At 53.1% G+C, this 15,695-nt stretch overlaps 1 protein-coding gene across 1 annotated transcript; it reads right to left on the bottom strand.

Annotated features, from left to right (window-relative positions):
• Positions 1–9,524: 9,524 nt before the first annotated feature.
• CIST1 (colon, intestine and stomach enriched 1) lies at positions 9,525–15,037 on the bottom strand. Its single transcript, XM_072788123.1, is given in 4 exon segments — positions 9,525–9,700; positions 11,927–12,092; positions 12,094–12,246; positions 14,907–15,037. Coding segments are annotated over 4 exon segments (576 nt in total). The 5' UTR covers positions 14,994–15,037; the 3' UTR covers positions 9,525–9,530.
• Between the last annotated feature and the right edge of the window lie 658 nt (positions 15,038–15,695).

The raw sequence follows: 15,695 nt of genomic DNA, 5'->3' as shown, positions 1-15,695 counted from the left end.
TTCCTTCTCCTGGCGCTGAAAGGGAAGAAGGTAGTAGATTCAGGGGCTCCGGGTGGATGAAACGCGAGGAGCTAGCTGCAGGAAGCGCAGAGACTGGGGTTCAGAAGCACCTCCACACCAGGGCGTCGTCCACCCAGGAGGTGCTGAAAGCTGAGTAGCGGCGGGTCTTCAACCCTCCCCAGTGACCGTAGCAAGAAGTCTGGAAGCAGAGCCAAGGGCTCTGGTCTTCAGAGGTAGGCACCGATGGTGTTTCTCTGCCAAGCTCAGGAAAGTAGGCTTAGCGGTTCAGCCTCAGATGGGGTCTCTTTGGAGTCCTGAAACCCCACTCACAAAGGGCAAAGATCCTGGAGGGGAGTGTTGTAACAGGGCCTTCCCATCCCTAGGATGGGGACACAGAAGCTGCGTCTAGTCGGGGCTGCCAACAGTGGGGGTGGGTAAAGAGGGGCACTCTTATAGCCACGCCAACGCCCAGACCCTCAACAGAAATGATGGGATCTCATTCGTCCCGCTCTGCCTTGGGCCCCACCTCACAGCCACGATTCCTGCCCTCAAATCCCAGGCCTGCCCCTCCTTTTCCCAGTTCTAGAAACTCAAGGCCCTGCCCACCAGGCATCCTAATCTCAGGGGTAATTTCCTGGTAAGTGGCAAAGGGAGGATGAGAACATTTTCTATTATGGTTAACAGAAGTAGACATACACAGGAGCAGGGCTGGGTGGGTGGATGTGGGCTCTGGGCTGGGGCAGGGAGGCATTTGGGGCTACTTGGTGCAGTAAGTTTGGGGGTAGGAAGAGCCATGATCTCAGAAGGATATTTCAAGGCTAATTATCATGGAGACTATCCACCCTTTACCTTAGTTGTGTCCCCAGGTTGGAGAAATGGGAAATGTTTGGGTCAGACAGACTGAGCTCAAGCCCCAGTACTGCTGTCTTGATGGATAGTGGAAAACAAATGCCTCTTCTCTCTCCTTTCTGTTTGCGCTTCCTCTTAGATCCCTCCCCTCCAAAAATGACAGGGGAAGACAACTTGGTCCACTGGTGAGGGACGTGGTTTGTGCCACTGGCTGGCTGTCACTCCTCCTTTCTAATCCTGTTTTCTATTCTGAAAAATGGAAATAACGATGGTGTCCCCACATCTTGGCATTGTTGGAAAGATGAAAAGGGATGTCACATGTGAAAGGTCAAAGGCCAGGAGCTGTCCACACAAGTGGCCCCTTTCCTTGCTGGTGTTTACCAATGCCTGGTGTGTCTACCTCATACATAACTTCTGATTCTACCTACTTCTCTCCAGCCCATGGTTCCACCTTGGTCCAGCTACCACCATCTCCTGCCCAGAACTACCCAAGACCTGACAATTCTACTCACAGTAGTCCCAGAGAATTTTTTAAATGCCAATCTGATCAACCCACTCTCTTGAAAACCCACCCATGCCCCCACCCATGCACCCCATAAGGTCTTGTGTGGTCCAGCCCCTGCACACATCCTCAGGCTCCCCTCCAGTCTGTGTTCAGTTCCTCATACACCTGATCTTCTTGAGTCCAAGGCTTTGTACAATCTCTTCCTTCTAATTGGCATATGTTTCTCTGTGCTTCTGTGACTGACTCCTTTTCATCCTTCATGCTAACCTTAGATGCCACCTCTTCCAAGTAGTCCTTTCCTCACCTTGTTTGTAACCCCCAATGCTGGGTCAGAAGCCTCCTCTGGATTCCCATGGCACCCTGATCTCTCCACCTGGTATAAGTCTCTCTCCATCATCAGCCATTGAGCACCTGCTTGCCCATGGCTATGTTCCTAGTGCAAGTCCTGGCACACAGTAGGTGCTTAATAAATGTTTTCTGAACAAGTTAGAGAAAGGTTCATCTAGATGAGGCACTCTCTGTCTCCTGAGACTGGCCCCCTTGTTCCCCATCTGCCTCCTCACCTTCCTGGGGCTGGATGGTGGCTTGGCTCTGTCCCTCGAGCCTCGATGGTGAATACGACGCAGGCACTGGGCTCAACCTCTCCAGGGGTTCCAAGGCGGCTTGACAGCGGTGGCAGCAGTGGGGTCCCTGAGAACCTTCTCCGGATGACACCACTGCCAAGTGGGCTCATGGGGACCACACCAGAATCCACCGACTCCCGGACTCGCTGGGGAGACAGTGGTGAGACATAAGCAAGTTCCCAGGCGGGGAGCCTCCCTGGGACACAGGGTACCGTGAGGAGGCTCTGAGATGCCCTCACCCATATTCCTGATCTGGACCAGAGAGCTGTAACTGAGTTTGTCTTTTTCTTTCTTTCTTTCTTTTACTTTCTTTCTTTCTTTCTTTCTTTCTTTCTTTCTTTCTTTCTTCTTTCTTTCTTCTTTTCTTTTAAAATTTTGTTTATTTGAGAGAGAGCGCGCAAGCAGTGGAGGGGTGGGGCAGAAGCAGTCTCTTGGCTGAGCAAGGAACCAACGTAGGGCTTGATCCCAGGACCCTTGTGATCATGACCTGAGCCAAAGGCAGATGCTTAACCGACTGATCCACTTAGGCACCTGCAAGTCCTACTTTCTCCCTGAATGGATTTACCTCTCTCTGAGTCTCAGCTTCCTTATCTACGAAATGGGTATATGGATCTCAAAGTTGCAGGATATGAATAGTGCCTGGTCCACAGTAGGCATTGCAGAAATATTTATTAATCAATTAGTACATAGTATACTTATTATGTATAACATTGTATAGTATATACTGCCATTTATTGCAATAATATGCCCTCTAATGGTATTCTCTCATATTATATTTTTATTAATATATAAAAATGAAACATTCAGTAAGTAAACAAATGAATAATAACAACAGCACCAATAGCTCCCCTTTCTTGCACACTCAATCCATGTATGGGCTCTCCTAAGGATCCCTCATAGATTAGCTCACAAGGGCACAATAAGGCTATTTATTTAAAAGATTTTATTTATTCATGAGAGACACAGAGAAAGAGAGAGGCAGAGACACAGGCAGAGGGAGAAGCAGGCTCCATGCAGGGAGCCTGATGTGGGACTTGATCCTGGGACTCCAGGATCATGCCCTGAGCTGAAGGCAGACGTTCAACCGCTGAGCCACCCAGGCATCCCAACCACAGGCTATTTTATACCACTATCTTCATTTTATTAAAAAAATTTTTTGAGATTTTATTTTTAAAAGTAATCTCTATACCCAAAGTGGAGCTCGAACTCACAACCCCAAGGTCAAGAGTCACATAATCTACCAACTGAACCAGCAAGACACCCACCATTGTTCTCATTTTATAAACAAGAAAACTGAGACTCAGAGGCTAGGATATTGCCCAAGTTTGCTATTGATAAATACATCCTGAATTCTGAGCTTTGGGATCTCATTTTTTTTATTTAAAAGATTTTATTTATTTATTCATCAGAGATACACACAGAGAGAGAGAGGCAGAGACACAGGCAGAGGGAGAAGCAGGCTCCATGCAGGGAGCCCGATGCGGGACTCGATCCTGGGGCTCCAGAATCATGCCCTAGGCCGAAGGCAAGCACTAAACCGCTGAGCCACCCAGGGATCCCGGATCTCATTTTTTTAAATAAAGATTTTATTTATTTATTTGAGAGAGAGAATGAGCAAGAGAGAGAACACAAGCAGGGGCAGAGGTAGAGGGAGAAGCAGACTCCTCTGCTGAATGGGATAGACTCCAGGTTCGATTTCAGGACCCTGGGATCATGACCTGAGCCCAAGGCAGATGCTTAACTGACTGAGTCACTCAGGCACTCCCCTGCTGCCTCATTTCTTGAAGGAAGCACTAAATAGGAGAAATTAAATGAGATGGTGTTGGCAATCATGCACTGAGTAAGCACTTGAGATGTTTGAAAATCAGACAGAATCAGGATGAGTTGATGAGTCAGCAACTCAACAGAACTTGAGTTTTTCCAGCTCAACAGAACTGGGTTTACTCCATGCCATGAGGTGTAGGAAAAGCATGCCTCAGTCTTCCTGTCTGTGAAATGGGATGAAAATGGTACCAATTACTTGGGATTCTTAATCATAAAAGGACAGACCCACATTTTCTGGTCACAAGCTGAGAGCTGTCAGTGGTACTAACCCCAGGACTTGGAATTCATGGCATTGTCGGGGGAGGGGTGCTGGGGGGAGGTCAAAGGAGCAAATGGGATGTGGAAGAGGTGGATCTCAGAGGGGCAGCCCACCCTTCTCCTGCTATGCCACTGAGCCTCACAAATTAATCTATCTCAGCAAACAGACAAAACAGTCAGATGGGAAAACCGAGGTCTAAGAAAATATGGCTAATTAGGGCCAGACCTAGGGCAAGGGGGTGCAGGGAAGAAGGTATGAGAAACACACATCTTTTGAGCCTCTACAGGGCATTTCTTCACAGAAGAAGAGGAAATGACTGGCTGAGAGTCACACAGCGAGGGGGCTGCTCGGTGTCCCCCATCCCCACTTAGCTTTGTGCACAGATCTGATCCTTCTAGGACCCAGGATACTTAACCGGTCCTCACTCCCACTCCCGCCCCTAACCTCCCAAGAGTGCCTGAGTTCTAATGTAGAAATCTAAGTGTTCAACACTAGGCATCCCCTGGGAGGGTTCCTGGTGGCTGGGAGGATGTGCAGGGAAAGCAGAGAGTGGGGTGTGTGGGTGCAGTGGGCCCCTCCCAGAACAGAGGCCCACTTAGATGTCACCTGCCCACTGTCTTCTTGGGGAAGCTGAGTTCCAGATGGAGAAACCACTTGCCCACATTCATACTCACTCATTTATTCATTCCACAAATACAAAAAGATAGTTCCAGCACATAGTGCGAGAAAGAAAATTAAACCATGTAGGAGCATGGAGGGTGATGGGAGTGGGGGTCGAGAGGTCACTCTGATAATGTTGTCCAGGCCTAGATAGGACCCTTTCTGAAGAGGTAACTTGGGACTGAGACCTGAAAGTGAAGGAGCTAGCCAGGAGAGAGCTAGAAAAAAGAGCGTACTAGGCAGAGGGAACAGCATGTGCAAAGGCCCCGACGTGGGACTGAGTAGGTGGGTTTGAGAAATAGCAGAGGGGCTGGAGTGGAGTGTGGGAGATGAGTGGGTGGGGAGTTGATGCAGGGCTTCGGGGGTTCAATAAGGAGCTGGGAGTTGATTACGGGAATGGACTGAGATCTTTTGAGAGATGTGATTTGTTTTATAGTTTTAGGAAGCCTCCTGCATCTGTCTCAGCAGAGGGGCTGTTGGGGGGGAGGGGCAGCATCTGGGTAGGTCATGGACTGTGGTGGGGCCCACGGGTGGATTTGGGAAGTGTTTTGGGGGCTGACACATGGGCCATGGCCATGGATGTTCAAGGGGATTCAAGGATAAGCCACGGTTATGATGAGTGATTAGTTGTTCACCAGATAACCAGTAGCCACGTAGTTACCTGGGTGGGTGAGGCCACCTGGGTGAGGAGGATTTGGGGGGGAAGCACCAAGATAAATAGGGCTAGGTTTAAACATCACCTGACCCCCAGCGGGCGCCAGTGGAGGCAGCTGGATGTTTGGGTCTGGGCTTGTGCAGAGCCAGGCAGATTTTAGGGTGAAACAGACAAGACAGGCCCTGTGGGGGGCGGTGCCCCCCCCCATCTGGGCCAGGCCTTGGGTAAGGATCCAGCACTCTCAGAGCTGCCCTCGGGAGAGGGGAGGGTCCTCCCCGCCTCTCAGCTGCAGCATTAATCAATCTGCCACTCCAGACTAATTGCTTTCCCTGTTGAGAGGCTGGAGTGGGGACAGAAAGCCCTGGGAGAGTAGGAGGGGAAGAGGGGGGGCAGGCGGGGAGGAGGGGGAAGGGCTTGGAGGGAGGCTGAGAAGCTGCTTTCTGATTTGTCCATCTCGCCTGTCCCCAAGATCTCAAGATGTGCTAGCCCTGGCTGCGATGCCAAGTCCTGTCTCTAAGACAAACCCTAAACGGGTCCCTTGCCTGCTCCTACCTGTCCCGTGGTTCCCAGCACCCCTAGAACAAAATCCACATCCCTCATAGCAGCTGCTGAGACCCTACATGCCCCCAGGCCCTCCAGGCAGGTGAGCTGCCTCTCACCTCTCACCTTCCTCCATCTCTCTCCTTTATCTCAACCTGCCTCAGCCCCCTCCAACCTGCCTCAGGGCCTTTGCATGAGCTGTGTCCTCTGGTGGGGAAAGCCCTTCCCCCAGCCCTCCTCCATCACTGGCTGCTTGTTTTCATCTACTCTTCAGCTTAAATGTCACCTCCTCAGAGAAGTCCTTCTTGCCAAACTGTGGGCAGTCTCATTTCTACTCACTCCTCCCCAAATTTTATCTTTTATTCTTAGTTGAACATCAGTCTTCTGAACCCGTGAGCCTCTATGTCCCCCATTTCCAAAGTCAGGCCCCAAATGCAATAGGCGTTCCATGTACAAGTAGAATGACTGATGCTGTAAATTGAGTGCTTAGGGGGAGCTCTAGGGGATCCTCATTCTACAGAGGTGAGGCTCAGAGAGGGAGATGGCTGCCGGGGTTCACTGGGGCCACTGACCCGGGCCCCAGCACATCATGTTAAGAAGGAGGATCTTGGGTGGCTGAAGTGGTATGGGGGACTCAGCAGTGGGGTTCAGAGCACAGACAAGGGTCCTGGAGGCCCAGGTTCAAACCTCAGTTGGCCACTCACTTTGAGGGAGGACTAGCCTCTCTGTGCTTCAGTTTCCTCACGTGTAAACTGGGACTACCCTCATCCTTATTCTCTACCCACAGGCCTTGGGTAAGGATCCGGCACTCTCAGAGCTGGGGTGTGGATAAATGAGTCCACGCACATGCGGGACCCTGCCGGCTGCAGGGGACCAGCTCATCCTGCCCTTCCTCAAACCGCACGACGTTAGCCCTTTTCCTTTATACAAACAGGGTCAGTCAGTCAGCCTGGGATTCAAAGTCAGCTCCTGCTGGCTTCTCTCTGCTTACTACCTCAGTTTCCTGGAATGAGGTCACTGGCCCTGCCCCAAAGGTGTGACGTCATGCCCTCCCTGGAGAAGGCACCCAAGCCCCCTCTCCTTGGGCAGTCAAAACCTTACACTCAGACCCAAAGGGACCCTGCTGCTCCCCCCTCTGCTCCCCTGATCCCGAAAGCAGTGGCTGCAGCCCCGGAGCTGGACAGCAGGGATGAGCCCCAGACTCCTGGTAACTGCTCTGTGCCTCAGTTTCCCTATCTGTAAGTAGGTCCCCAGGCAGCTCTGGGTGTTTCCATTAAGGGTGGTACTGTGAGCCCCTCCCGATGGCCTGGACAGCCCAGCCCACCCCCCCACACACCCCCACTCACCTCACTCAGCAGGAAGGAGAGCGCTGTTCCACTGCGCCTCATGCTGCAGGCATCTCTGAGCCCCGGGAGATAGATGTGAGACCCCTGAGGCCCTAAGAGCCCAGCGATACCCCAATAAGACTCCCCGTCGACGGGGAGCTCATCCCACACCCTGCGCCCTTCCTAGAGCTGCAGCTGCTCAGTCAGGGTAGCCTGGGCTGTACCGCAGACACCAGTGTGGGACGCCCACCCAGAACCTTGCAGGGGCGCCCTGATGCCTTCACACACTCCCCAAGCCTCCTGCCGCGCTGCGTCAGGGTCAGCAGCCTTGGAGCATCAGGACCTTCAGGAAGAAATCCCGTGGCCCCTGGCTCCTAGCCCAGTTCTGATGGGTTCTGGGACCCCAGTCCACTCTCTGAGAACCGCCCTGCCCACCCCAAACTCACACAAGCTCCACTAGGCTCAGGCAAGCCTGGCACTCACTGCCACCGCTGAGTCCTGTCTGAGTCCCATGACCTCGTGACCTCGCTGAGGAGCCGAGGTGGGGAGGACTGGACCTGCCCAAATGGGCGGCCCAGTGTCCCCCCCTTCCCCCCATCCGTGGAGCCCCTTAACTATCTGAGTGCCAGGCTCAGACAGGACACACCCACATACCACCCTTGGGATGGAGCCAGGAGGTGGCAGGCTGAGTGACTGACGGGGGAGTGTGTGAGAGTGTCCCCAACATGGGTGTGAGAGTGGCCAGGAGTGTGACCAAGTGTATGTGTGTATGAAGGGGGAGGTAGGCTCAGGGTGGGCGGGTGTTAAGTCTAATTGTTCCTGTGCTTGTAAGAGAGGGAGAGAGATGGAAAAATGAAGAGCCAAAGAGAGAAAAAAGAAAGAAAGAAATGGAGAGACTCAAAGACAAAAAGAGAGAGATAAGGGAACAGAGAGACAGAGACAGAGGTAAGTGCAGATTTAAGGTAAGAATGGAAAGATTTTGCCAGTTCCGGGGCTGGGACACGGTGCTTCATAGAACAGCCCATGAGGTGTGGCCTCAGGAGTTTAGGGGTGGCCCTCTGGGGTCCCTGGAGGCTCCAGGAAAGTTGGTCACCACGCTGTGCCACCCCAGGCAGATAGATGACCCTCTCTGGCCAATGCACTCTTCACAAACAGCAGGGACTGGAACCGTAGTGGAACCAGAGCCCCCAAGAGGGGCTTGGGGGGCGGGGGCAGTGGATGCTGTGGCCCAAGGGAAGGGCCTTGTGTGGTGTAGCCACCTCCTGAGCTACAACAAGTTAATGTTTCACCAGAATGGCTGCCTGCCCGGAAGGCCCCGCCGGTCCCTCTGCCCCCAAAAATCATTAAAGCATGACCCTCCTCCCCATGGCAGGCTTCATCCCCATGTGCTGTGTGACCTTGACCCCCCCACCTCTGTCACCACCCATTTCATAGAAGGATAAGCCCAGCCTTGAGGGGACAGCTCCCGCCAGAGTCCCAGCCAAGGCACAACCTGGAGCCTCCTCGTCCCCACTCTGGTAGAGAAGCCTGGAAGATCCTGGGGACGGGGTCGGTGGGAAGCAGGAGGAACCCACTAACCCACCAAAGGTCCCTAAGCCCAGGCCTGCCCCTCCTTGCGCTATTTTCCCTCCTATGCAATGGGAGGGGAGAAAGTGGGGGCCCCGGGCTCAGACCCAAGGAAACAGAACTGAGACAATCAGGTGGGGGAGCCATTTGGACTCCCCATTCTCAGCCTGCTTCTGGTGCCTTCCTGCCTCCAAGCCTTTGCACAGGTTGTTCCTGCCCCAGGAAAGCCTTCTCCCCCTGCCGATCTGCCCTCCCAAAGACTTGAAGGAAGACCTACCAGATTGTGGAACTTACTGGCTGGTGATGTTTGGGCTAAAACCCCTAGCCAGTGCAGTGCCCCACTCACCTCTCCCTCACCCTACTCTGACTCCACTCACTTCTTTGTCGTTTCCCAAATATTTCAAGTTCTTCCTACCACAGGGCCTTTGTGCTTGCTGTGCCTGCTTCCTGGGACGCCCGTTCTCTCAACTTTCTCCAAAGAGGGTCCTTCCCACCTCTCAGGTCTTGGTTGAAATATCAAGCCCTCTCCACCCTCTCAAAAAACCTGCACACATAGGCCCTTGGGATGCGGCCACAGCCCCAATCTGTGACTCCATGACCCTCTGTGCCATCTGAAATGATGTCATTTGAGCCCCTGGCTATCGTCTGTCCCCACCTTTGAGACTATGGGCCCCATGAGGGTAGAGAAATGGTCCCCACTCTGACCCCAGCACATAGATGTTTGTCACAGGAGTCCATGACTCAGGAGGCCACAGAGGAACAGTAAGGGCTTTATTCTGGCAAGGCTAGCCCCTCCCAGGTGCGCCTGCTCCATCCAAGCGCCCCTCCTTCTCAGCCCCATGGAGATCACTCTGGTGGGTGATGGGCAAAAGATGAGCTTTGGCTTGCAGCTCCCTGGAGGAGGAACGCACACACGAGGACATTCAGGGCCTTGGGAGGGCCATCCCTGTAGCCCAGCCCCACCTCACCACGCTATCTCATGCCACTTCTAGGACTTAGACACACCCCGGTGGTGGCACCTGACAGCCATTAGCACAGCCCCAAGGAGCAAAACAGACACCAGCAGACACACAGCCACCACCACGCCTGGGTTCCTGTGCAATTCAGGGGCCCCAGTGTCACCTGGAGCTGAGGGAGAAGGCGAATCAGCCCCAGTCCCTGTCTTCCCAAGGCCAAAACACCCACCAGGGCCCAGAATTTTTCAGAGCCTCCTTCCCAGGAAGCCGTGCTCATTTCCCTCTCCTGTTGCAGCTGTCACTTTTTTAAAGCACATTTTTGTCCTTTTCATTTTGAGTATTATTTGCCAATAAGGCATTCGTTCCATTCTCTGTGTTTTTGCTGCCCTCGTTGGCCACTCTCAGGTGTTCTTGCAAAGTGAGAAAAATCTAGTCTAGAATTCTGTACCCAAATGCAGCAAACAAGCTGAGGACACATGCAAAAGTCAATGCTTTTCTGAAGATGGTTCATACTCTGCGACTTCAAGCATGTCATCACCCTTTGGACATTTAGGAGACAACATATGGGGCAGCCCGGGTGGCTCAGCGATTTAGCCCTGCCTTCGGCCCTGGGTGTGATCCTGGAGACCCGGGATCGAATCCCACATCGGGCTCCCTGCTTGGAGCCAGCTTCTCCCTCTGCCTGTGTCTCTGCCTCTCTCTCTTTCTCTGTGTGACTATCATAAATAAAATTTTAAAAATATATATATATTTAAAAAAAACCTTTCAATCCTAGCATGCAACTCTTGATCTCGGGGTTGTGAGTCCGAGCCCTATGTGTGGGTAGAGGCTACTTAATAAATAGAAGTTTTCAGGGACACCTGGGTGGCTCAGAGGTTGAGTGTCGTCTGCCTTTGGCACGGGGGGTGATCTCGGGGTCTTGGGATCAAGTCCTGCTGCATCGGGCTCCCTATGGGGAGCCTGCTTCTTCCTCTGCCAATGTCTCTGTTTCTCATGAATAAATGAATAAAATCTTTTTTAAAAAAATCTTTTTAGGGAGCCGGGTGGCTCAGCGGTTTAGCGCCGCCTTCGGCCCAGGGTCTGATCCTGGAGACCCGGAATCGAGTCCCACATCAGTGTCCCTGCATGGAGCCTGCTTCTCCCTCTCCCTGTGTGTGTGTGTGTGTGTGTGTGTGTGTGTCTCATGAATAAATAAAATCTTTTTAAAAAAATTCTTTTAAAAATGGGGGGAAAAGGGCAGCCCCTGTGGCGCAGCGGTTTAGCGCTGCCCGCAGCCTAGGGCGTGATTCTGGTGACCCTGGATCGAGTCCCACGTCAGGCTCTCTGTATGATGCCTGCTTCTCCCTCTGCCTGTCTCTGCCTCTCTCTCTCTGTCTCTATGAATAAATAAATAAATTTTTTTTAAAAATGGGGGGAAAGACCATTCAATCAGCTTGTATTTGCATTCTGATTCCTTATCCTGTTTATTTTGTTCTTTTAGAAACAAGTGTAGGGATCCCTGGGTGGCGCAGCGGTTTGGCGCCTGCCTTTGGCCCAGGGCGCGATCCTGGAGACCTGGGATCGAATCCCACGTCGGGCTCCCGGTGCATGGAGCCTGCTTCTCCCTCTGCCTGTGTCTCTGCCTCTCTCTCTCTCTGTGTGACTATCATAAATAAATAAAAAAAAATTAGAAACAAGTCTATAATTTAAAGATTTCATTTATTTATTCATGATATATATTATATATATTATATATTATATATTATATATTATATATTATATATATATATAGAGAGAGAGAGAGACAGAGACAGAGAGAGGCAGAGACACAGGCAGAGGGAGAAGCAAGCTCCATGCAGGGAGCCCTACCTGGGACTTAGGCCCTGGGCCAAAGGCAGGCACTAAACTGCTGAGCCACTCAGGGATCCCCTAGAAACAAGTCTATAATTTACTCATAATCTGTCTCCCAACAAAGCTGTGTTTCCAGGATCTGATACACACTAGGTGCTCAATAAATGTGCATAGAATGAAGGCCTGAGGGCTTTAGGTGACACCGGGCAGAGGGTGGGGAGAAGCCCTTCTTCCACATATTCGCAGGTCTGTGTCTCTCCCTGGTGGCCGATCACAGAACTGCAGCCTGGTACCCCCAACCACTCCCCCAACCCCCAAACCTCTCAGCACTCACCAGGGCCAGTGGCCACAGAGGTCCCATCAGTGGTGTTGGAGGGCATGGAGCGGGGCTCTGTTCTGGGGCTGGGAGAAGAGGAGCTCCAATGCAGGGTCAAGGTGGTGGAATTTGCGGAGTGGGAGGTAGTGGTGAGCTCTGAACTGGGGGAGCCAGAACTGGGAGGGGGTGACTGTTTCTGGTTGTGGGAAGGTGGGCGCCAACCCTGGACTTGTGGAGCTGGAGCTGGGCTGGATGGTGGGGTTTGCCTCTGAACTTGAAGACCTATGGGAGATCATGGAGTCTTCCCCTGAACTAGGGGCGCCGCTCCATTGAGTCTGCTAAAAAAGAAACAGGTCCAAAATGGAGTCACTTGTGCTAAGCTCCACATCAGCAAACCAAGACTTAATACCTGATCGAATTGGGGTTTCCACACCTCCCACCAAAGTATGACCTTTGCCCCATCGATCTGGATTGATCTGGTCAGCCCTTGGGAGATAATCTGCCCAACAGATGCCTCTCCTCTGCTTTCCCCCAAAGGAAGGTAAACTTGCCTTTGCTAGAAACTTCCCTTCTCTTCCTATAAGAGGCTATAAGAGGCTTCTATTCTGTACAGCTCCTCAGAACTCCTTTGTATCTGCTAAGATGGGATGCTACCCAATTCATGAATCATCAATACAGTCATTTAGATCTTCACATTTTACTCCATTGAATTTTCTGTTTTAACAAGCCTGTCTCCAAACTTGGGGTTCTGGGATGGATGGTCGAGCCTGTCTCTGAACTCAGGGGTGCTGAAGTGGTTGGATGTTTCCACTGAACTGGAGGAGCTGTACCTTGGAAGTTGGCTTCTCCACCCCGCTCTCCAAGAGCACCAGCAAAAATAACCCAGGGAAGGAAACCACCATGGAGGGTATGAGGAGGAGATGGTCGGGAACGAGGGTGTGCAGCCCCAGCTCCGGCCCCAGCCCTGGCCCCAGCCCTTCTCTGGATGTCAACTTCCCTATTATCCCAGATAGCAAACACCTGCCTCTCAGCAAGACCTGGGGGATTTAGTGCACCATGCAAGTGCTCAGTGGAAAACAAGGCACCCTTGTCTGAAGTCCCACAGCCAGGGTTCCAGGCCAGGTCAGGCCCTCCCAGCCCCTATTCTTGTTTCAGGGCTCTAGAGGCCCTCTGAACCCAGGCAGCCTGCTGGGGAACTCTTTCTTTAAGTAAACCCCACCCTCCCAATGTGGGGCTTGAACGCATGACTCTGAGATTAGGAGTTGCACACTCCACCAACTGATCCAGCCAGGTCCCCCTGGGGAACTCTCTTAAACTTTCTGGGACTCAGTTTCTTTGTCTGTCGAATGGATATCATCATGAGGCAGAGCCTCTGAGTGCTCACATAGGTTTGGCACCTAGTAGGTATTCAGTGGTGCTCATCTGCACGGATCCACCTCGGAGCTCTCGGGGGTGGGGTGGGGGTAGGAATCAGCCCTAATCTTCTTCACCAGATACCTGGAAGGTCCCCAAGGCTAAACTCAGAGTCCTTAATGAGGGCCTGGCTTAGCAGTCTGGGCTCTGGGAAGAATCAGAGGATTGGGTCTCTGGAAATCTACCCTGCTTTGTTCCAGCCACTCCCTGGCTCCTACCCCATCCCAGGCACTGAGCCCAGGAGCTAGACTGAGGGTGGGTAAATGTTTTACTTCCCAGTTCTGGGCTCCTAGGCATTTTAGCAGCTTGCCAGTTCATCCATCAACGGCTCCCTGCCCCACCCCATCCACTCTGCCCTGGGTGAGTCTGTATGCTTCCTCTTTTGCCTCACCCCAGGCATCAAAAATGCAGAAGTAACATCCAGTGCTGGCCCCAGGAGGGAGCTGGGTCTACACACAGACACCTCACCACCACCACCACCGCCACCGCCAGTTCTCTGTCCAATCTCCCAAGCTCTGTGGGGAATGACAGAGAAATCTAGAAGAGGCACCATGCACTGGCCTCATGGCATTCCCAGTTTACACATGGGGAACAGAGGCTCAGAATGGTACGAGTCTGGCCCCAGGTGACTGGGAAGATGGTAAGAGGGCCCCTTAATGACCTCCAAGGAGTCAAGGACCAAGAGGCCAGCCTCCCCAGACTGCTTCCCATCACTGAGGAATTTCTGCTGAAATCAGAAGATTACTCAGGGCCGCAGTGAACTCCCAGCCAAGCCAGGACCCTAGAGAGCCAAACTTTTCACGTGAATGGGAGAATAGCAGTGGGCCTTGAAAGAAGAGGCGGAGGAGGACACAAGCTCTGCTGAGCGCCCAGCACAGAGCCGGCAGGTGCGCATGAGCTACAGGAGACCTGACCGGAAGGTGAAGGAGGGGTCTTCCCAGGCACTGTGCCAGGAGTTTGCTTTGCCCAGAGAGTCCTAGACTCGGAGGCTGGCAAGAGCCAAGTCATCTGGTTCTAACCTGGGCCTGGCACAGCTGGGAGACTCGGCTTGCCTCCGCCTCGGTTTCCTGGGCTCCGCAACGAGGGTAAATGTGCCTTCTGAGCGAAGCCCTTGCCTGCAGGAAGAGTGCCATGTGTGGTGGTGTCCAGTGGATATTCCAGATTTGGGGCTGGGACATGGGGTCAGAGAGAGCAATGGCCTAGTGGGAGATGGAGGGCGGGGGGAGGAGGATCAGAGCTAAACCATCCTGCACTCTGGGAACCATCCTAGGGAGCAGCAGATGGAAATTAAGTCAGGTGCCAAGAAAGTCTCCTGGGAGCCATAAATGCTTTGCGGCTGGGAAGTGAGCTCTCGTGTCCACCCCCCCCACCAATGCCCTGGGTTCCTCACTCCTTTCTCTGGGGGAGCTGGCTAAAAGAAACGGACTTTTGAAATCCAGCCCTTCAAGTTTTGGGGGGAGGTGGGGGGGGCGGGGCAGGCTGCCCAGTGTGGCCTGAAGGAGGGCTCCAGAAGCCAGGTGTGCAGCTGGGCCCCATGTCTGCTCCAGCTTCCTGGAAGCCAGGCCGCCTCCTTCCCTGTTCTTACCTCTGGAGGTGTCTGTGAAGAGAAATTCCCCACCAGCAGCACCAGAGCCAGCAGCAGAAGTGGCGGGGGCAGCTGGGAGCCTGCCATTCCTGTGTGGGAAGGACAAAAGGCGGGCTCTTCACAGGTGTGTGGCCAGGTGCTCTTTACACCTGCAGGTGCACACGCACGCTGCTCTCGGCACGTGGGGCTGTGCACATGTGGGGCCTGGGGACGTGGGGCCTCTGGGCGCTGCTACTGTTGCATGGGATGCCACTCCCCGCCGGCTCTCCACCTGGACCCCCTACCTCTCCTAGAAACCACTAGAAACCACGGTCCACCCTGAAGCCCTCAAACTCTCCCTATCCCCTCAAGACCCTCCTGCCCCACCTGCTCCCCTGCCCCTTCACTCTGTGGCTCCCTCTGCAGCTGCCCCAAATCCATGCCACCACCCTCCTCTGCCCCTCCTCCTCCCAGGCTGCCCCCTCTGGAGTCGCCCCCTCCCTCTCTCTGTGCCCCATTATATGTGTGTCCCGAATCAGGAAGTGGCTGGATCCGCCTAACATTTCTTGAACGAGGCACCCACGCATGCACCTGTAGGATTTTTCTAGGGCCAACAATCTCATGGCAGCCATTTTAGGCCAGCTTTCCCAACACTGGCTTCTGGAATGTACTGGGGACAGCTTTCATCTGGAACTGACTGGACTCCACCCCATTAGGCCCCAATAGACACAGTAATATATGTGGGGCCACATAGTTGGCTCTGAGCTCTGGAAGAGGCTGAGGGTTCCGATCCCAGCCACAGACCTCATG

Source organism: Canis lupus, chromosome 19 (genome assembly GCF_048164855.1).
Source record: "Canis lupus baileyi chromosome 19, mCanLup2.hap1, whole genome shotgun sequence".
NCBI classification, from domain to species: domain Eukaryota; kingdom Metazoa; phylum Chordata; class Mammalia; order Carnivora; family Canidae; genus Canis; species Canis lupus.
Note: the sequence above shows the minus strand (reverse complement) of the source record. Positions and strands in the feature narration are given on the sequence as shown.